At 45.8% G+C, this 23,208-nt stretch overlaps 1 protein-coding gene across 2 annotated transcripts in view; it reads left to right on the top strand.

The window, feature by feature from the left end:
- The window catches only part of AHI1 (Abelson helper integration site 1), a 351,645-nt gene that overhangs the window by 72,135 nt on the left and 256,302 nt on the right, over positions 1 to 23,208 (top strand). For both annotated transcript variants that reach the window (XM_075339856.1, XM_075339857.1), the window contains exons 8-13: positions 4,824 to 4,919; positions 7,138 to 7,320; positions 7,400 to 7,546; positions 9,522 to 9,654; positions 17,109 to 17,232; positions 18,886 to 19,115. In XM_075339856.1, the coding sequence (XP_075195971.1) occupies positions 4,824 to 4,919; positions 7,138 to 7,320; positions 7,400 to 7,546; positions 9,522 to 9,654; positions 17,109 to 17,232; positions 18,886 to 19,115 (913 nt within the window). The remainder of the gene's footprint in view (positions 1 to 4,823; positions 4,920 to 7,137; positions 7,321 to 7,399; positions 7,547 to 9,521; positions 9,655 to 17,108; positions 17,233 to 18,885; positions 19,116 to 23,208) is intronic.

Genomic DNA, 23,208 nt, shown 5'->3' on the forward strand with positions numbered 1-23,208 from the left:
CATAGAGCTTGTTGCTCTGTCGAATCGCACTCCATACTTTGTTCTTCATCAACATACAGTAGTGTTGAGGCCAATGCCGTCTTTTCTCCTGAAGGTGGTCTCCAGTTTTCACCTAAATGAAGAGATTATTTTACTCTTCTTTTTGTCTGGCTCCATCTCATCCTATTGAAAAGGCTCTGCATAGTTTAGATAATGTTAAAGCTCCAAAGTACTATTTATCTGCAACTGCCTCATTATGGTGTTCTGATTCCTTGTTTATTATACCAGAGGACCCTTGTAGGGGTCAGACCACTTCTAAATCAACCATTGCTTGCTGGATCAAAACAGTGAATATCCATGCCTTTGATGGTAAGGCTCGGGCAGCTCCATTTAGGGTTAGTGCACACGCTACGTGAGCAGTGGGAACCTCCTGGATGATGCGTCATCAGGTATCTGCTTTGCAGCTACTTTGTCATGAGTACATACATTTTCTAAGTTTAACCAAGTGCATACTTTTGCCGTAGCAGATGCAAGCCTTGGTAGTAAGATAATGCGGGTGGCAGTAGCCCAGACGTCTGCTTGAGTTGGGGCAAAAGGCTAGGTGATTACGGTAGGATATATAATTTATTTTTCCTTCCCTGGGTACAGCTGTAAGATGTCACATGTTTATGTATCCCCCACTAAGATAAACAAGAAAAGTAGTTTTCAGTACTTGCCCTAAAATCTGATTCACATAATCTTCATTGGTGGACACATCTCCCTACCTTTGACATATATTTTCTCTTCTTAATTATTTTTCCTTTATTTCTCCTCTTGCTGCTTTCTCAAACTGAGAAAGCCTCACTCTGGCAGGCAAGGTATAGTCTACCAGGGAGATAATTTTATTTAGATGCAATAGTGTCAACCTCCAGGGGGCATAGGACTATCCGATGGTTCTATCTCCCCCAATGAAGACTATGAGAAGCAGATTTTACAGGGAGTATTAAAATCTCGTTATACATAATTCTGGACTAAGAAGGAGGTGTATAAGGACCCCATTTGCCTAAATTTATGAATTACACAGAGAAATAACTTGTGTGCTACCCTTCTATTCTTTATGTAAACTACATGCAGACGGTCACACCCAAGCAAGCATTTCTATGAGTATATGGTTGGGGGCTGCACAGAATGGCATAGCGGGCCACATGTGGGCCCTGGGTTGTGCAGTAGAGTGTGAATGACAATGTTCAGATAACACAATTGGACAGTATGTATCCTTATTAACTTGAATGTCTTATTCCTAATTGTTGAAAACCTATTCCTATGAAACTACTTAAGGCTATGTTCACATGTTGTTTTTTGTTGCTTTATTTTCTGCAGGCAAAACTTGATCACTTGGCAGTACAAAAAAAAAAGTGGCAGCCACAACACAGATTTTCTTGGCTTTGTTGCTGCTTTTCTTGCTGCTTTTTTTTCTAGCTGTGTTTTTAAGGATCACAAAGTCCAGCTTTGCTTACCTTGCAAGCAAAGGGCATTGTGTACATTTAAGGCATTAAAGAGGGGATTCACTGCTCTGCAATAGTGACCACATCTCTGTAAAGAGAAAAGAAAGACATAGAGAGGCACTAATGTTGTTACCAAAATTCAAATTTGTGTGACTTATTAAACACATGGAATAAGTAACCAAAGTTCAGTCCAAATAAAGACATAATCCAAGAAAAACAATTGTACACAAAGAACCATAAAGAAATGTAAAAGAAAAAGTACTTTATTTAGATATACAAAAAGACATTATTAAAATGGGAAAACCAGCGGGTGGCAGCACAACACAGTTTTTTAGCAGGAGGGAAATATATAATATTAATCTAAATCCCCATGTATATAATATATAAATCTTATCCATAAATAAATATGATTTATAGCAAACCACAACAAATAAAAAAAGATAGGGACGAGATGATACAAAGAGGTACAAAAAATATATATAATTGTAATACAAGTAACAATAAGTTAGCAAGTTGTCACTAAAAGGCTGTTGAGGAGTGTAAATCACAGAAAGAAGAGGAGTGGGGAAAAAGAGGAATACATAGTAGAATTACCGTACCTCCTCCACTTACCCTTCCATGTTACTGCCTTCTTCTGGGAATGAGGCGTTGTATACTGGACACATTGGAAAGGCATTGTATACATAACAGGTTGGTAGGGCATTGTTTACTTTATAACATTACAAATTTAATTAAACTGTACTTGGAGTCAGGAGAAGACTTTGTGGTTTATACTAAAATAAATGGGTTTCACATCCTTATGTACCTACTTTTTTTTAACCAAAAACGTTGCAAAACCTGATAGCAGCGTTTTTGCATTTACTCTATATGGATAAAAAAGGCTGCAAAAATGCTGAAAAATTGACATGCTACAGTTTGCAAAAACATAACAGTTTTCTAATTTAGTCAGAAAAAGATAAAGCTGTGTGTACATGAGATTTCTGAAATCTTTTTGTATTTGCTGCCTCTGTAAAAAGCAAAAACGCTTTTGTGTCCTAAAGAGATTTGTCCACTTTTGAACACCATTTACCACTTAAATATATGTTCTATATAAGGTGGAGTAGCTTTGGAAAAAACATTACTTTGGAGTCACAGCCAATAATATGCAAATCACTACCCATAAAGGCTTTATACAAAAAAAATGGAATGGGTAATTTAAACATGGAAGTCTTTAGAGTTGTAAAGGCTGCTCTGAATTATAATAAATGTAACTCAGGATCTGTATAAGATAAAAAGATTAAGAAATCTTCAGAGCAGGACATGGACATGTACTGCAATTATATGTAACTAGAAGGTGGCCCGATTCTAACGCATCGGGTATTCTAGAATTTATTGTGTAGTTAATGTATGTTTTTTGTTATATATCGATCTTGTTGTGTGTAGTTGCCAGTGTTTGTGTAGGGCGCTGTAAATGTTCTGGGTGTTGTCTGGGTGGGGGTGTGTGAGAGCGGTGTTGTTTGTGTGTTGCGTTGTGTGTGTTGCGTTGTTTGTGGAGCGCTGTGTGTCTACAGCATTCTGTGTGTGTGGTGCTGTGTGTGTTGTGCGGTTTGTGTGGGTGTGGAGTGCGTGTGTGTGTTTTGGGGGAGGTATGTTTTGTGCAGTGTGTGTGTTGCGCGATATGTGCGTATATTTGTGTATGCCGCGGTGTTTGTGTGTTGGGTGTTGTGTGTGTGTGGCGTTGTCTGTGTGTGGGTGTCTGTGTAGGGTGGTGTTTGTGGTTCCCAGTGTGTGTGTGTGGTGTGTTGTGCGGTGCGCGTGTGGCACTGTGTGTGTGTTTTGGGGGGAGGTGTGCACCCCCCATCGTGCTCCATCCCCCATGCTGCGCACTCCCCACCGTGCTCCATCCCCCATGCTGCGCACTCCCCATTGTGCTCCATCCCCCATGCTGCGCACTCCCCATTGTGCTCCATCCTCCATGCTGCGCACTCCCCATCGTGCTCCATCCCCCCATGCTGCGCACTCCCCATCGTGCTCCATCCCCCATGCTGCACACTCCCCATCGTGCTCCATCCCCCATGCTGCGCACTCCCCATCGTGCTCCATCCCCCATGCTGCGCACTCCCCATCGTGCTCCATCCCCCATGCTGCGCACTCCCCATCGTGCTCCATCCCCCATGCTGTGCACTCCCCATCGTGCTCCATCCCCCATGCTGCGCACTCCCCATCGTGCTCCACAGTCACACATCAGACAGTATACACGCACACATCTGATCGCATACACTCACACCCCACTTCTCCCTGTGCCCTCCGGTGGGCGGTCCCAGCAGCTGTGCTGCACGCCGTGCTCCTCTGCCTTCTGCTGACACTCACAGATCCGATCGCATACACTCACACATCAGAACACACGCACACATCCGATCGCATACACGCACACACCCGATCGCATACACGCACGCACACACACACACACACACATCCGATCGCATACACGCACACACACACATCCGATCGCATACACGCACACACACATATCCGATCGCATATACGCTCACACACACACATCCGATAGCATACACGCACACACACACTGACGATATCGCACATACCCGCTCACACACTCACAACATCCGGAGATACCACATGCTTCCGGCCATGTAATCCTCCGGCAGGTCCTGGAAGGTCACTGCACGCACAGTATCGCCGCCGAGAAGCAAGCGATATCACTGGATGTTGTTGTGTGTGGATGCGATCTGATGTATGTGTGAGGTGTGTGTGAGAGTGAGTGAGTGTGATCTGATGTGTGTGTGTCTGTTCTTATGTGTGTGCGTGTGTGTGTGTTCCGCCGCTGCAGGACCTTGATGCGCTCACCTGCTCCCGGTCGGCGTCTGGTGAGTATGACTGCGGGGTCTTCTTTCTTCTGTCTTCTCTCTTCTGGGGGTGCCCGCTGCCTATAATGAAGTGTCTTGCAGTGTCTTTAACTCTTTCACCGCTGCATGACACTTCATTATTGACCGGAGCGTATGCGTATCGGGAGCCGGTGTACGCTGGAGCGGGCGATGCGTGTGGAGGGCCGGGGCGAGCGGCTAATCCATGCGGGGGCGGAGCCAGACCGAGGCGAGCGGCCAATCCGTGGGGGGGCGGGGCCAGGCCGAGCCCTGCAGCCAATCAGTTGTCACTCTAACGACACTGTCACGGTGACACAATTTTGGAGCAAGACAGACAGACAGACAGACAGAATAAGGCAATTATATATATAGATACGTGATTACATTTTGTTTCTCTAATATCTAGACTTTACATATCCTTTTTACTAATAATTCTTTAATTCTTTTCATGTATTTTTGGAGTTATCTAAAATTGCAAAATGATTTCTTTTTCCAGATCCTTGATTTGATACATGAAGATAGTTTGAAAACCATTTCAGATGTTGAAATTAAGGAGAAAGGATTTCAGAAAATTGCATGGGCTTTTTTGAAGGTATTTGACATTTCATGTTAAATATATCTTGATACCATACGTTTAGGGGGGATTGTGACCTGTTTGGCTGGAGCTACTTTTGGATGACTGTTACGTTATGTGTCCGCTTCATGTCCAAGTATTGCCTCATTGGAGGAAAGGAGGTTTACGGGATGTTCTAACTGCCCATCTCTCCCTCCACCCACCCAAAACGCGATCGAGGGGCCTGATGGGTTTCCATGACACCTAGGGTCTACTGAAGACTTGGACTTACTTGAACTTTAAAATTGTCAGTTCCATTGAAGTCCAAATTGTGGCTAGATTTTATAAGAGAACGTGATTTTTGGTATACATAGCATAGTTTGGTATGCTGTGCATAATGCAAGTGATCAGCCGATGACATGTTCAAATCCCCTAAGGAGACTGACAAATACAATAACGATTTAAATTTTTTTTTTTTGAAAATCTAAAAAAACAAAGCACAATAGTTGGAATTCCTTTTACCCCCACAAAGAAACAATAAAAAATACACAAATCTGGTCCATGTCGAAGTCAAGTTCTAACATAGTATAACATTAAATTAACCAGATTAGTAAAGGGAAGTAAAATCGAAATGCCAGAATTGCGTTTTCTTTTGACTGCCAAAATGCCACAAACAAATACAATAAGAAGGGGTTAAGACGTATCTTCCCTAAAATGGTATCGATAAATATATTGGTTAGAGCCATCCATGCTCTTGAGCAGCAGTGACATCCTGTTGTGGGCGCTACAGCCAAGCACTGAGCTTAGCGGCTGAGCTCTAGCTGTCAACATGGGAAGGGCCGCTAGGCTCATTCATTGGCTTCCGTGCTGTTGTAGCTAGTACAAATTGCCAGAGCTGTGGTGAGAGGTGGCGTGGTACTCCAAGAGGGTGAGTAAGCTCAGTTAGATTTTTTAATTTACCGTATTTTTTCGCTTTATAAGACGCATCGGATTATAAGACGCACCCCAAATTTAGAGATAAAAAAGGAAAAAAATAATAAAAATGGGGTCCGTCTTATACTCCGGTGTTGTCTTAGTGTTGTCTCACCGGAGGGGGGCAGCAGTGGTGGTGAAGCGGGTAACAGGAGGCAAAGGTTCTGCTGGCACACGCGGCGGGTCCGTGGCGGCAGGTGCTGTGACGGCAGGTGCGGCGGGTCAGTGGCGGCAGGTGCGGCGGGTCAGTGGCGGCAGGTGCGGCGGCGTCCGTGGCGGCAGGTGCGGTGGGTCAGTGGCGGCAGGTGCGGCGGGTCAGTGGCGGCAGGCGTGGCAAGTCCGTGGCTCCAGGCGCGGCAGGTCAGTGGCGGCAGGCACGGCGGCGTCCGTGGCGGGAGGCGCGGCGGGTCAATGGTGGCCGGTCAGTGGCGGCAGGCGCAGCATCCGTGCAGGAAGGCGCTGCAGGCACAGCGGCGTCCGCGGCGGGTCAGTAGTGGCAGCGGCAGGCAAGGCGAGTCATTAGTGGAAGCGGCAGCGGGTGAGTGGTGCAGCAGATCGGTGCGGTGAGTGTCCCAGTGTGTCTGTGGTCCCGGTTCAAATGATGGCGCCCGGAGCGGCGCATGCGCAGATGAAGCTCTCATCCAAGGGCTCCATCTGCACACGCGCTGACTCCCGGAGCGGCGCCTGCGCAGATGGAGCTCTTGTCCAAGAGCTCCATCTGCGCATGCGCTGTCTCCCGGCGCCATCATTTGAAACTGGGACCGCGGACGCACTGGGAAACCTGTCGCACAGCCGCCCACCCGCACAGAGAGGCAGCCGGCACCGACAGGCACCCGGATGCCGCCCGCACGCAGGAAATTTTTTCGAGGAAAAGTGCGTCTCATAATCCGAAAAATACGGTATTTAGTTTTTGCCTCCCTGATACTCTAGGGTGTCATGTACATGGGTACATGGTGGCTCAGTGGTTAGCACTGCAGTTTTGCAGCGCTGGAGTCCTGGGTTCAAATCCCACTAAGGACAATATCTGCAAGGAGTTTATATGTTCTCCCCATGTTTGTTTGGGTTTCCTCTGGGTTCTCCGGTTTCCTCCCACAGTGTTCAGCGACAGTGTTCCTTTAAAGCGCTGTGGAATATGTTGGCACTATATAAAAATAAAAATTTGCTGTATTTATCTAGAGCAATGATTTTTGAGAGGGTAATTCCTTTTAAATATCAGGCATATTCTGTGTTTTTCTTATGTATCTGTGTAATATACACTTTCATTTTTTTTTTCTTAACCTTTTAGATTGTTGGTGCCAATGAAGTGCTCAATGTGGATAAAAAGCTACGTCTACAACTTTATTATCCTCCTTCAAGAGCTAGAGTAGCTTCCAGCACGCATGTCTATGAGTGGTGGCTAAAATATCCCAGAAACCGTTACCCGTCAACTCTGTATGTAACAGTAAAAGGTCTAAAGCTGCCCGATAATGTAAGTCTCCTTTTGGGTGTCATGAAACACTTTATTGTAAGTCTTTTACAGCTTTTTAGCATTGGTCTATAAATTACAGGTAAACCCAAATCGCAATATGGCTGTCCAACTGGATAGCAGTATCCTACAGTCTGACCTGCAGAATGACATTGCTGGGACGGAAAATGATTCATCTGAGGCTAAACAGAAAAAGGATCATTTCAAGTGGACTCGACTGCCTGGTCAGGTATTTAAGGCTTATTTTCTTATAGCAAAGTTAATGGCAAGATAGGTGTTTAACCCTTTACAGTCTCGGTCAATTCTCGGTATTATGCTTTCGTCTTCCTCTCCTTCTTCCAAGACCTATAGCTTTTAATTCTTCCAAAAAAACAAAACAATGAGCCAGAGAGTGAGTTGGTTAAATGCAACTTGTAAGCGCATGTTCACACTGGCCATAAGATAAAGAAAACCTAAGATGAAAATAATATGGACATATACCCTGCTGCAACTAAATAAAAGCATAATGCATATAAATAAATATAGGCGACTTAGTAAACACTATTTGTGATCAAGAAGCATAAAGCCATCCCACCGCGACAAGGTGTACCAAATCGGGATGGTACCTAACACGCTTTAGTATTAAAACCTTACCATGTGTCAGAACAGACTTCAATCTGAATAAGGGCAGAGAATGACTGGGTCCCAACTGAAAACACAGCCATGGGAAGTAATAGAAGAAATACCCAACTCAGGGAAAAGGGGGCCGCACCGTATTTGTGCTAAGTACAAGAAACTACAGAAAAACTTAAAAAAAAAAAAAAAAAAAAAAAAAAAAGTGAGCCGGAGCATGAGTTACATGCAGCTTGTAAACGCATATTCACACTCGCCCTTAGTACTACAGTGTTAGGTACCGTCCCGATTTGGGTACACCTTGTGGTGGGATGGCTTTATGCTTTTTTTGATCAAAAATAGTGTCTACATGCATTATGCTTTTATTTATTTACAGCATGATATATGTCCATATTATTTGCATATTGAGGTTTGTTTATTCAATGGCCATTATGAACAAGCACTTACCAGCTGCATGTGTAACAGCTCATTTTTTTGCTTTTTCTTTACCGTAGTTTCTTGTAGGTTTTAATACTAGAGCGTGTTAGGTACGTCCCCCCCTAAAAAAAACAAAAAAAACCCAAAACACACCGTATTTTTTGGACTATAAGACGCACTTTTTTCCACCCAAATGTTGGTGGAAAGTGTGGGGTGCGTCTTATAGTCTGAATATGGAGCATGGCTGCGGGGAATGAGGGTGCTGCAGTGGAGCAGGTTATTGACAGCACGAGCAGGCTGTAGCAGCGCCTGCCGTGACCACGTTGGCCCGCTCATTTGTTTGCACGCCTATCATGCCGCCCATCATCTCTCAGCGCTGAAGTTGGCACTGACAGGTGGGCGGGATGATGGGCGGGGGGTGCGCGCATAATTAACTGCCGGCCTGCATGATCACCCCTGGCAACTACAGCCTGGAGTGATCATGTGTGGCTGTATTCACTGGATGTATTACTATGGATGGATTAGTAATTAGTATGGTTTACTGCCCAGAAAACATAAAGAAAATGTTGTAGGAAAAATGAGTTACTTTGCAAATAAAAATGGCCCGATGTACTTGAGCCCAGTTACCACGCAAAGGTGCAACTCTCAGCTGGGTACTAATCTAATTTCTGACTCTTTTCGTGTGAATCCTGACATCTTATATGGGCTAGAAAAGAACCTGTAAAAGAAAAATTAAAACACCTGAGGTCACTGAGAGGAGTGCGCAGAAAAAGGACATAACTCCATAGTACAAAATAGAATAATTGCTGTCACTTCCTAAAGTTATGGTCTGAACTGGTGCAATCTGACCATAATATATATTATCCAAAATAACAGTTCCACTCAAATAATGGGGTGAGGGAAAAAAAAAATGTACAATTTTTTTTTTTTTTTTTTGGATATATGTTTTCTTGCTAGTAATGCATAGTCACACTCCAATGTTCACTATTTACATCCTTCAGTTTTTTCCCTCCCCTTTCCTTGAGTGCCACTGTTATTTTGGATACTAAATGTTATGTTCAGTTTGCACCAGTTCAGACCTTCAGTTTAGAAAATGCCGTCAATTTTTCTATTTTTACTTTTTTACTGTATAACATTTATTGCTCAATACTATTTGTCTAATATTTTTTATATAGGCTTGTCGTATTCCCAACAGACATCTTTTGTCTCTTCGAGGTGGGCATATGGGATGCTTCTCGCTGTGTTTTTCTCATGTTGGTAGAACATTGGCTGCAGCATGTGCAGACAGGGACGGTTATCCCATACACTGTAAGTATATTCCATTATAGGTTTTATTTTTTAGTGGCTCTTAATATCATTGTATCATCAACTTTAACTTAGAAGTGAAGTCTTAAAGTGGGTCTTCTGATTTTGGGAAAGCTTTTGTCACCTACTACAGTTTTGTTTAAAAAAAAAAAAACAAAACAAAAAAACAAAACAAAAAAAAAACCCCAAAAAACCAATGCGCTTTGCTCTCCCTCTTTGGGTTCAGCAACGCTGGAGCCCAGAATAGTCCAGTGCCGCTCCTGGCGGTTTCTCACTGTACCGCTTACCTGCCCATAGTAGAGACCTGTTAATCATCTATAGTAGCACTAATATGTTTTCTTCATCGTTCCTTATGGGAGACCCAGACCATGGGTGTATAGCTTCTGCCTCCGGAGGACACACAAAGTACTACACTCAAACGTGTAGCTCCTCCCTCCGGGCTATATACACCCCCTGGATGACAATCTAACCAGTTCAATGCTTTGTGTTCCAGGAGGTCACACACACACATGCATTCTCTGATTTTTCATTTTTAAGATTTTTGATTCAAAGATATGGAAGAAAAGCGGGTCCAGTCTGGACTCCCGGCATGTCCCTTCTCACCCCACTGTGTCGGCGGTGCTGTTAAGGTTGACTTTACAAGGCTGGAGCCTTCACATGCCGTGCTCCTTCACCATCCTCTGAGGCTCTGGCTTGAAGTGGGAGCCATCACGGTCCTCTCTGCTTTGCAGGAGACCGATCTCCATCCGCAGCCCTGTCAGGATCCTGCTGGACGGAGCGTGTAACCCCCCCCAGGGACATGGCCCTGCATCTCAAAAGCTAAGTATTGAGACGTTTTTCAGGGGTCCCGGGTATATTTATTGTGGGGAGAGTGTGTCTTTTGACTTTGCTGTGAATTCCGGCCGGTTCTCTGGGTTTTTCCTGAGAACCGCGCCGAGTGTGCCTGCTCGTCGGCCGCATGTAAAAATCTAGGCCCCGGCTTCAGTTGCGGCCTAGTTTCGGTTTCATTCCCTCTGCATGTCAGCTTTGCAGGGGAACAGTGCGGCGCCGCCCACCGGCCGATCAGCAGAGGGGAGGACACTCCTCTCTGATGAGATGTTTCCCTCCCCTGTATCTCTCCTTGGCCCTCCGGATTCCCGCTCTTGGGCTAATCCCCGCCCCCCTCCTCACTCCAGAGCCATTTTATCAGCGTTCTCACACTGATCGGAGCTGGCAGCTGCAGCTGCTGCATCCACTGGGGGTCCGAGCTGTGGAATCCGGAGGGCACACAAAATAAGCGGTCTGGTAAGCCACAACCTCTGGTTGTGGGCTTTATTATACACTCTCAGGGGATCATTCTATAGGAGTGTATTCTTTACTGCAGAGCCTCCACCTCAGCAGCATGTCTGTCACTAGGAGCAAGTCTGCTAAGCTGTACTCTATATGCACTGCATGTAAGCTCATTCTGTCTGAGCCGAGCACGATCCACATTGTGATGCCTGCTCTAACATGGTGGTGCCTCAGCCTGGAGCCTCTTCAGGGGTCCCCCCGGCTGCTCCGGCCCCGGTGGCTGAACCCCCGGCTTGGGTAGCATCTTTTTCCAGAGCTATCTCCCAGTCTTTTGCCGACTCCATGGGACAGCTGTCCCGGACTCTGCTGACCATGCATCAGCCCCCTTCTCAGGGCGCCTCTGCTGCTCCGAGCTCTGCAGAGCTCTCAGAGCATGTTTTAGGACCCCGTCCTCCTAAACGGAGACGCAGGGACCCTTCTCCTTCCTCGTCCCATGGCTCTGATTCACGAGCTGAGGTGCAGGGCGAGGAGGATACTTTTACTGTGGGTTCAGACGCTACCTCTATGTACCCCATTGACTTATCTGAGGGTGATGCGGATGTTAGTAATTTGATTGCATCCATTAACTCCGTACTGAACCTCAATCCACCAGTGTCAGAGGAACAAGCCTCTCTGGTAGAAATACACCAGTTTACCTCTCCTAAGAGAGCTAGGAGTACGTTTTTTAACCACTCCAGTTTTCAGGCCACTGTTTCCAAGCCCAGGGCCTGTCCTGACAAATGCTTTCCAAAGCGTAGTTATGATGACCGTTTTCCCTTTCCACCTGAGGTGGTTAAGGAGTGGCTTCCGCTAATTCTCTCGCGATCCGCAGGATCTTGTGGCTTCGAGAGTGGAAAGCAGACGCTTCTTCTAAGAAGTACCTTGCTGGGCTCCCCTTTGCTGGGTCCCGGCTGTTCGGTGAACAACTGGATGAAATTATTAAGGAAGCTACTGGCGGGAAGAGTACTTCCTTGCCACAAACTAAAACCAGGAAACCTGTCCAGGGCAGGAACCAGTCGAGGTTTCGTTCCTTTCGTTCCTCTAACTGGTCATCCTCTAAGCCCTCAGCTTCGTCCACTACCTCAGCCAAGGATCGTAAACCCAACTGGCGCGCGAAGCCGCGTCCTCAGAAGAACGGAGGAGCCGCTGCCACTAAGGCAGCCTCCTCTTGACTATCTGGCTGCGCCAGCAACGTCCTTGGTCGGTGGCAGGCTCTCCCACTTGGCGACGTGTGGTTTCAACACGTCTCCGATCAGTGGGTGCGGGATATCATCTCCCACGGCTACAGGATAGAATTTTCTTCCAGCCCGCCAAACAGATTTTTTCTGTCCGCTCCCCCCTGCTCCAAAGCCGCCGCCTTCTCACAGGCCGTGGCATCCTTGCAGGCCAACGGGGTAATTGTTCCGGTTCCCGCCCGGGAACGGTTCAGAGGTTTCTACTCAAACCTCTTCCTAGGCCCATCCTGGATCTCAAGCTTCTCAAGCATGTTCAGGTGCGGCGCTTTCGCATGGAATCTCTGAGATCGGTCATTGCCTCAATGACCCAAGGAGATTTTCTAGCATCCATCGACATCAGAGATGCCTATCTGCATGTGCCTATTGCGGTTTCACACCAGCGTTGGCTACGCTTTGCAATCGGAGAGGAACATTTCCAATTCGTGGCTCTCCCCTTCGGGTTAGCCACGGCCCCTCGTGTTTTCACCAAGGTCATGGCAGCAGTGGTTGCGGTCCTGCATCTCCAGGGGTTGGCAGTAATCCCCTACCTGGACGACCTTCTAGTCAAGGCCTCATCCAGTGCAGACTGCCAGCGGAGTGTCTCGCTCACTCTCGCCACGCTTGTTCAATTCGGGTGGCTTGTCAATCTGCCCAAGTCCACTCTGACCCCGACCCAGGAACTTACGTACCTAGGGATGCAATTCGAGACTCTGACGGCACTTGTGAAGCTGCCCTTAGTCAAACAGCAGACCCTTCATCTGGTGGTGCGCTCTCTGTTGAAGCCCCGCCGTCATTCCATCAGGCACCTCATGCAGGTGCTGGGTCAGATGGTGGCGTCAATGGAAGCGGTTTCCTTTGCCCAGTTCCATCTGCGTCCCCTGCAGCTGGACATTCTCCGCTGTTGGGACAAGCGGACCTCTTCCTTGCACAGGCTAGTGGCTCTGTCGCCGCAGACCAGGAGCTCTCTTCAGTGGTGGCTTCGGCCCCTCTCTCTGTCACAGGGACGCTCCTTCCTGACTCCGTCCTGGGTGATCCTCACCACGGATGCCAGCCTCTCCGGCTGGGGAGCAGTATTTCTCCACCACCGAGCACAGGGCACTTGGACTCCGTCCGAATCAGCCCTCTCGATCAATGTGCTGGAAATCAGGGCTGTTCTTCTAGCTTTCGTAGCCTTTCACCACCTGTTGGTGGGCAAGCACATCCGAGTCCAGTCAGACAACGCGACAGCGGTTCCCTACATCAATCACCAGGGCGGGACTCGCAGCCGCCTGGCGATGTTGGAGGTTCAACGAATCCTTCAGTGGACGGAGGACTCCAAGTCCACCATATCCGCAGTCCACATCCCAGGCGTAGAAAACTGGGAGGCCGATTATCTCAGCCGTCAAACCGTGGACAGCGGCGAGTGGGCCCTGCATCCGGCAGTGTTCAGGTCAATCTGCCGCAAGTGGGGCACTCCGGAAGTGGATCTAATGGCATCCCGGCACAACAACAAGGTCCCGGTTTACGTGGCTTGCTCCCACGATCCTCAGGCCTTCGCAGCGGGCGCGCTGGTTCAAGATTGGTCTCAGTTCCGTCTGGCCTATGTGTTTCCCCCTCTGGCTCTCTTGCCCAGGGTTCTGCGCAAGATCAGAATGGAGGGCCGTCGGGTCATAATCATTGCTCCGGACTGGCCCAGGCGAGCTTGGTACCCAGATCTGCTCCGTCTGTCCGTAGAAATGCCGTGGCATCTCCCGGACCGCCCAGACCTTCTCTCTCAAGGTCCGTTTTTCCGCCAGAATTCTGCGGCTCTCAGATTGACGGCGTGGCTCTTGAGTCCTGGATCCTGACAGCTTCAGGCATTCCTTCTGAGGTCATCTCCACTATGACTCAGGCTCGGAGGTCTTCCTCGGCCAAGATTTACCACAGGACTTGGAAGATTTTCCTGTCCTGGTGTCGCTCTTCCGGCCATGCTCCTTGGCCGTTCTCTTTGCAGACCATTCTGTCCTTTTTACAGTCCGGTCTGCAGCTAGGACTGTCCCTCAATTCCCTTAAGGGACAGGTGTCGGCTCTGTCGGTATTATTCCAGCGGCGTATCGCCCGACTGGCTCAGGTGCGCACCTTCATGCAGGGCGCATCTCACATCATTCCTCCCTACCGGCGGCCTTTGATCCCTGGGATCTTAATCTGGTCCTCACGGCCTTACAGAAACCCCCCTTTGAGCCTCTTAGGGAGGTTCCTTTGTTTAGACTTTCACAGAAAGTGGTTTTTCTAGTAGCCATAACTTCTCTCAGGAGAGTCTCTGATTTGGCTGCGCTCTCTTCGGAGTCACCTTTTTTGGTGTTTCACCAAGACAAGGTGGTTCTCCGTCCGACTCCGGAGTTTCTCCCTAAGGTGGTGTCTTCTTTCCACCTTAACCAGGACATTTCATTGCCTTCCCTTTGTCCGGCCCCTGTGCATCGCTTTGAGAAGGCGTTGCATTCCTTGGATTTGGTGCGGGCGCTCCAAATCTATGTGTCACGCACCGCCGCTTTTAGGCGGTGCACCTCACTTTTTGTGCTAACCACGGGTCAGCGCAAGGGTCTCTTGGCTTCTAAACCGACCCTAGCTCGTTGGATTAGGTCGGCCATCTCTGATGCCTACCAGTGTTCTCAGGTGCCCCCTCCGCCAGGGATTAAGGCGCACTCGACCAGAGCTGTCGGTGCCTCCTGGGCTTTCAGGCACCAGGCTACGGCTCAGCAGGTTTGTCAGGCTGCCACTTGGTCTAGTCTGCACACCTTTTCGAAGCACTACCAAGTGCATGCTCATGCTTCGGCAGATGCGAACTTGGGCAGACGCATCCTTCAGGCGGCTGTCGCCCATTTGTGAAGTTAGGTTTTGCCTACTTCTCAGTTTCTGTTTATTTCCCACCCATGGACTGCTTTGAGACGTCCCATGGTCTGGGTCTCCCATAAGAAACGATGAAGAAAAAGAGAATTTTGTTTACTTACCGTAAATTCTTTTTCTTATAGTTCCGACATGGGAGACCCAGCACCCTCCCTGTTGCCTGTTGGCAGTTCTTGTTCCGTGTGTTTCACCGGCTGTTGTTGTAGACAGAGGTTCCGGTTTTTCCGAGTTTTACTCTGTCTCTACTTATGGGTGGATGTCCTCCTTCAGCTTTTGCACTGAACTGGTTAGATTGTCATCCAGGGGGTGTATATAGCCCGGAGGGAGGAGCTACACGTTTGAGTGTAGTACTTTGTGTGTCCTCCGGAGGCAGAAGCTATACACCCATGGTCTGGGTCTCCCATGTCGGAACTATAAGAAAAAGAATTTACGGTAAGTAAACAAAATTCTCTTTTTCTCTGAAAATGTCCTAATGACGAGACTTTTACTGTGTGTTTCACTGGTACAGTATGGAAGTTAGCTTAGAATAGTGAGAGAAATACTCTAAGGACATAACATGTATTTGTACATGGGCAACCTTCAATCTGGATTCATCAGTTTTCTCCCTTATTGCATGTATTTAACTTATATCGCGTTATTAATTCCACAGCGCTTTACAGGAATGATCATCACTGTCCCCATTGGGGCTCACAATCCAAGTTTCCTATCAGTATGTCTGGAGTATGGGTAGAAAACCAGAGTACCCAGTTAAACCCACACAAACACAGGGAGAACATACAGGCGCCTTGCAGATGTTGTCCTATGTGGGATCCTCTCTTTACTGTAATTTACGATCATTGCTGAGAGGTGGGATTATGGGCTTGAGGAGCAGTGCATATTCATTTTGGATTTATATATGCTTGACTAGCCAGCCACTGAATTCTCCGGAACTTACAGCAAGACAACTAGATAAAGCTACAGCAATATAACTTACTGATCCTGAAAGGGCTGCCCAAGTCCTATTTCAGAATACCATTAGTATTGTACTGGAAAATTGCCTGACAGATTCCCTTTCAATGGTAAAAAAAATCTCTTTGCGTTCTTAATATTAGCCGTCAGATGTTAATAGCCTATGCAATCCACATTGCTGGAATTTGTTCTCCTTTTGAGCTACAAGGTGCAGGAAGCAGAGGTATTTCTGTGCCTTACACCACTTAAAAGGTGCCATGCTGTGAGGCGGAAGAAGAGGGGCCAGAGGGGCAGGAATCCAGGATGTCTAGACTGCGTTGCTGAGTGGCTGAAGGAACCGGCCAAGTTGATTGGCCAAATGAAACACGGCCATCAATTTGCTGAAAATGTCCCGCCCAATGATTAGCTGAAAGCTCTACACTGCCACACATGCTTGTAGACTTTCTGTAAAACCCTCAGCAACAGCGTCCGGCCCGCTACACCCAGACAAAGAGGAAGAGGGGCCCACAGAAAATCAGGATGGAAAGTCATCGCGGCACCAGTCCTATGCAGATAGACAATCACCAGTCGCCCCAAGGAAATTAATAGAGGGGGAAACAGGAGGGAAAGGGGAACTCTTGACAGGGTCATACTTGTCTGTCCTGAAGATCCAGAACTGCTTTTCTTCTTCTCCATGCACTCGTGGTCTATGTGGAGAGGGGGACAAGAGTTAATTAGGTTATGGACCTCTGCCGCAGTACCCTACTACCGACTGTGTGAAGGTACAAATAATCCAGTCACACCAACGGGAGAGGATACGGGCTTGACAATTACAGCCTGTACTGTCAGTTGCTACACGAGTGAAACAGGGTGCACAATTACACTCTTACTTTTAAGATATTCATCTGAAATACACAAAGCAAAAGAAAGGTTAGCACCTAACCTAAGACAGGTCTGGGACAGACCTTGCTTCCAACTGGCACTACTGCAAAATGAGGAAGCCTTACTGTGGCAGGCGAGGTACAGTATGTCGCAGAGGAGGCAATTTTATTTAGATGCAGTAATAGTGTCAGCCTCCAGGTTGCAGCAGACTATCCCATGGTTCTTTGTCCCCCAATAAGACAAATTGCTTCTTCTGTCTTGTAGTGTACGAAATTCCTTCTGGTCAATATCTCCGAGAACTTCATGGTCACCTTAATGTTGTCTATGACTTGTGCTGGTCCAGTGATGATCATCATTTGCTATCTGCGTCTTCTGATAGTACCGTCAGGTGAGTTTGATTTTGGATTTATCCATGTTATTCTGTTTGTATAGAGTTTTTTGGAATTTTTGAAGATTTTTTGCACAACAAAGACTGTTCTATATAATTTTATATGAAATTAATTATAAAACGTTTGTTAAATGCTGATACAGGGCACATGTAAAAAGTAAGGGAGGTTCCAGATTTAAAGAATCTGTCAACTGTAAAAGTATCACTGAATAAAATATTTAAAGTTAAGAAAATAGATGCCAAGATCACTTTGATGTAATATATAGGGATGATCGAATACCTCAATTATTTGGCTTCACGAATATCCGCCGAATAGGTCGCCGCTATGCGAATATTCGATGCACAATGTAAGTCTATGGGAAGCCCGAATAGTTCCGAATAGTTGTTATTCGGGTTTCCCATAGACTTACATTGCACATCGAATATTTGCGAATAGTCGAATAGCGGCGACCTATTCGGAAAATATTCGCGAAGCCGAATATTTGAGGTATTCGATCATCCCTAGTAATAAACATGAATCACCTAACATTATAGCAATTTTTCTATTTCAAAAGTAGCTACTTTGCATTCATTTTTTAATAAAAAATTTTGTAAGGATATGTTCACACGTGGCGTCTTTTTTGTCAGTGCATTTTGAGTGCATCTTAAAATGCACCAAAAACGCATTGCGGCAAAAGTGCATAAAAAAAAATGCAGTTTTACCACGTTTTGACACGTTTTTACCGCGTTTTGCCCAATGCATTTTTTTTAAAACTAATCTAATTACTGGAAAGGCTCAAAAACGCTGTAAAAACGCAAAAAGAATTGACATACTGCATCTTGAAAAATGCAGCCAAGATGCAGCCTACAAAAAATGCCCAGTGTGGCAGCAAAATAGAAATGTCATAGACTTTGCTGGAAGAAGGAAATGCATGCATTTAGGTGCATCTTTGTGACCTCAAAAATGCAACAAAAGATTCCCTGTGTGAACTTAGCCTAAAGGCCCATTTACACACTACGATATCGCTAGCGAGCGTACCCACCCCCGTCGTTTGTGCATCAACGGCAAATCGCTGCCCGTGGCGCACAATATCGCTAACACCCGTCACACGTACTTACCTTCCTAGCGACGTCGCTGTGGGCGGCGAACAACCTCTTTGTTAAGGGGAAGCTTCGTGTGCCGTCACAGCGACGTCACACAGCAGTCGACCAATAGAAGCGGAGGGGTGGAGAGCAGCTGCATTAATGACATGCCGACCTCGTTGCCGGAGGACGCAGGTAAGCTGTTGTTCGTCATTCCCGGGGTGTCACACGTAGCGATGTGTGCTGTCTCAGGAACGACGAACAAGCTACGTCCACAACGACCAACGAGATTTTGAAAATGAAGGACGTGTCAACGATCAACGATGTGGTGAGTATTTTTGATCATTAACACTCGCTCGGAGCTGTTACACGCAACGACGTCGCTAACGACGCCGGATGTGCGTCACAAATTCTGTGACCCCGACAACATATCGTTAGCGATATCGTTGTGTGTAAATGGGCCTTTAGACTGAAGATGTTCCAGGAGTTAGATGGTTCCTAAACTTATTAGCTTAGTTGAATAATGGGGGAAAAAACTCTTATCATGCATTAAAATATTTAACTATTATGTCATCTTTGGTTTCCCTACAGACTTTGGAGAATTGGAAATGAAGTTTCATCTGCATTAAAAGTTTTACCCCACCCCTCCTTTGTATACGCAGCTAAGTTCCACCCCATGTCTGATCATTTGGCAGTGACTGGATGCTATGATGCAGTCATTCGAGTATGGAATGTGAACGTGAAGGAGATCAATGGTCAGCTCCTACAGGAGTTTGATGGTCATAAAAGTTTTATCAATTCACTGTGTTTTGATGCAGAAGGTAAGTTCTTTTAAGAACACATCCTCTTAAAGTATGTATTTCCCTGTAAATACATTAAATTATATTAAATTCATGTCAATCGTGAGCAGGTCTTCAACATATCTTATACATAACTGTCACCATCAAATGCTCTGCCATTACAGTAGTGATAGAGAGACTAGAGCGGTTTTCTTTTTTCCAGCAAAAAAACAAATACGCTGGCATTGCTAAATTTATAATGCAGGTACGACTCCCTTCAGCGTGCCTTCAGGAACCTACACTGGCTGCTGAACAAACGTTATTCCATGGATATCTAAGAACATCCGGCAAGCAAGTCCCATTTCTGCTGGCTGTTGGCATGCACTACTTAGTATCACCGGTGCTCTGCCACAAAGAGGAAGAGTTAGTATCCAAATATGGAGTAAAAAATACAGTGGCATTCACAAGTTTGCTGGGATTCCTACACAACCTGAACTGGTTACATGATGCATAGAATGGGGCCTTGGTCATTTAGCTTCTTAATATCCTTTATCTCTCTTTGTGTAATCTTTGACAAAGCATGGGCAAATGCGAAACTGCTGTGAGCCATACCCTGGTCATGTGACCTAGTAATGGAATAAAAGAAATACGGCTGGAGAATATGATTGCCTCTGTGTTTATTTCTAATCCATATTTGTCTTAAAAAGTTATTTTCCACGGGCTATTCATTGGCTTTGACAGCGCTCAACTAACAAGTCCAGACGGTATACCACAAGTACAGAAGATAAACTGTAGTGGCATTGGCCAAAACCTTTCGCTTTTATTATCCACACTATATGACAGACAGCAGCAAGAGGAGTTCTGATACAGCGGTGGACCATGAGACCTCATTCCTTACTCTGCTGGGCATTCTAGTCTGTGAATAGCAAAAGATTTGATGAGTGCCACTACTGTTTTTGTTGTTTTACTTGTAGAATATAGTGTTTACTAAAGATAAATCTAAGGCCCTGCTCCCACGGGAAAAAAAACCTGTGGATTTTTCTGCAGGTATTTCTGCAGGGTCACTTAGCAGCTATCCATTTATGCGGATTTCATGCGGAATTGCTGCGGAAAACCTACACAAAATGTGCGGAATTCTTGTGTTTGTACTGCGGATTTCTCCCATGTATATCCATAGTAGAAAGGCAGGAAATCCACAGGACAATCCACAGGAATAATTGACATGCAGTTCTTTGCTACAGCGGAAATTCCTCAGCATTTTCCACAGGTGCAAAATCCACACGATATAAACAGCACACACCAAATCACATAGGATAACATGGGGAATCTGTATACTTGCGCAAACCTGTGGATTTATCTGGAAAATCTAGAAAATATGCAGGTTTTCCGCAGCAAAATCCGCAGGTATTTTCTCCCGTGGGCACAGGGCCTAATAACATACTGATTGATATAACAAAAGCCTACAATGCCCTTACCATATTCCTGATTTTTTTTTTTAGATACTTATAAAGGAATATTCTCATAGGTAGATAGTATCTGGTCGTAATAGATAAGTAGGATCCAACAAGAACCTTTCACTGAGCGCTTTCTAAATGGATCATACTGGTTTTTTTTTTAGTTTATACAACCCCTATTCCAGAAAAGTTAGAATTCTGTGTAAAATGTAAAAAAAACACAATGCAATGATTTGGAAATTTTTTAGCCATTTTTTATTCATAAAATTACATAGAACACAGATTAGAAGATGAAAGTCAGACATTTTTCATTTTGTTTGAAAAACATTAACTCATTTAGAAATTGGTGGCATCAACGCATCTCCAAAAAGTTGGGACAGGGCCATGTCTCCCATTGTGTAGTATCCCCTCTTCTTTTGAGAACAGCCTGTAAACAACTGGGAAGTGAGGAAACCAATTACTTATGTTTTGGAGAGGAATTTATCTTGCTTGTCTGATGTAAGATTCTAGCTGCTAGTTCTGTTTTCCTTAAATTTTCACTTCATAACATGCCAGCAGTTGTCTAATAGTGAAAGGTCTTGACTGCAGGCGGTTCATCACTCAAACTCTCCTGCAAAGCCATGGTGTCTGGCTGATAATATGCAAAGTGTTCCCTGAAATAGATGTCTACATGGGAGTATATGTTTTTCCAAAATCTCTTAATAATGCTCAGCATTGATACTGCCTTTCAAGATGTGTAAGCTGCCCATGCCATAGGCATTAATGCAGTCCCATACCATCAGAGATGCCTGCTTCTGAAATGCGCACTGATAACACTAATCTACAGCCAAAATTGGTTCAGAGATGAAAACAGTTGAACTCAACTAATTTTGTGGTGCTGAAAACTAATATGATGGTTAAATTTGCTGTTTGGCTCTAATTTTCACGATCCAGAGGAGGTTGTAATTACCTATCACACCTTTTATGCAGGCTTGCAGAAAATTTGCATCTTTATTATTTCATCATCATTATTGCATTGGTAATAGTCTATTACATCTTCTATTTAATCTGTTGACCCTTCAGTATGCTATAATGTGAGGATGACCCGTCACAAAATTCCAACTCCGCTTCAATGATGTAATCCAAATTCCATTTGCATCATCTGCTTTTTTAAATGCATTCTTTGTAAGGTATACAGTTTTAGGATTTCTTAGCTTATTTTCTTAGCATAGTGACATGTTTCTATATGTTTCTATATGTTGCATTAACAAAGTGTATAGTTTTTGCAACATATAAGGAGAAGTGTAACGCCCATACCGGAGTCCCCGAGCTGTTCTGCAACCCTTCCCCGGCATGTACGTTGGTCCCCTCACCTGCCTGAACATCCTGCTGTGGCTGTCCCAGCCCCGGTGCATGCCGCTGCCTCCCAGAGCTTGTCTGCACATCGCAGGCTTCCTGGTTCTGCCCGAAGGATGCTCGTACAGCCACTTCCATTTTTTTAAAGGGTCAGCGTACCCTTACACTGAAGTTTCTTTCCGGTCAGCAGAGAGGTTGCAGGTACGAGTTACTTACATTGCTAGCTCTCAGGTCCTCAGTGCTGCTGATATTGTGTTTTTCCTATTGCTGACTTGTTCTTCTGTTACATGCTGTTGCATCCATCCCAGACGGATCCATTACTCTCCCTGCTGTTTCTGCCACTTCTTTCAAAGACTATACTGCGTTTGTGGCGCCAGCTTCTGAGGTGCCGCAGATCCTTTTGGGGCTTCCCTATGCCGGCTGCTTATCAGCATGTGTACCTGATGCCACCTTAGGTGACAGTAGTGAAGACTCATCGTCCAGTCCAGTTAGCTACCCCAGGCAAGTGAACAGTACCTACTTTCCAGTGGACCCACTAATACAGTGGTCACCCTGCGAGCATAAAAAAGTCACTTTTATGTCACAAAAGGCAGAACTTGACTACCATGATGAGGAAAGCTTATAACCTTTATGTTGGCTGCAGAATTCAAGATATGAACAAGAGTTGGACTCCACACATATGCTGCAATAGACGTGCATCACATCTTACCAGTAGTGGCATGGGAAGAGGCAATAAATGTTTTATGCAGTCCCAATGATCTGAATAGAGCCAACTGATCACACTAGCAATTGCTATTTCTGTATGGTGCCCCCATTAGGAAAAGAGTTTCAAGGAAGAAGAATTGGACTGCACTGTATCCAAAAGTTCCATCTGCAATATGCCCAGTACCACATACAGAAGAACTGTCTGTTCCAAAAGCACCAGAAACATTTTCCGTCTAGTCAAGTAAGGAAGAAGCGAGCGCTTGGTGTCATGACGCATCTTTTTCTCACAACCCAGACTTAGTCAGCAACTTCAACTGGACCAAAGTTTATAACACAAAGTGAACTTAATATTCTTGTTAGAGATTTGGATCTTCCCAAGAGTAAAGGGGGTTTTACATACAACGACATCGCTAACGAGATGTCGTTGGGGGTCACTGAATTCATGACGCACATCCAGCCTTGTTAGCGGCGGCGTTGCGTGTGAAACGCACGAACGACCATTAACTATCAAAATTACTCACCTAACCATTGATCATCGTTCTAATCCCAAATGTCGTTGCTGTTGCAGGATGCAGGTTGTTTGTCGTTCCTGCGGCAGCACACATTGCTATGTTTGACACCGCAGGAACGAGGAACATCAC

The sequence above is a fragment of the Anomaloglossus baeobatrachus genome, chromosome 3 (assembly GCF_048569485.1).
Source record: "Anomaloglossus baeobatrachus isolate aAnoBae1 chromosome 3, aAnoBae1.hap1, whole genome shotgun sequence".
NCBI lineage: Eukaryota > Metazoa > Chordata > Amphibia > Anura > Aromobatidae > Anomaloglossus > Anomaloglossus baeobatrachus.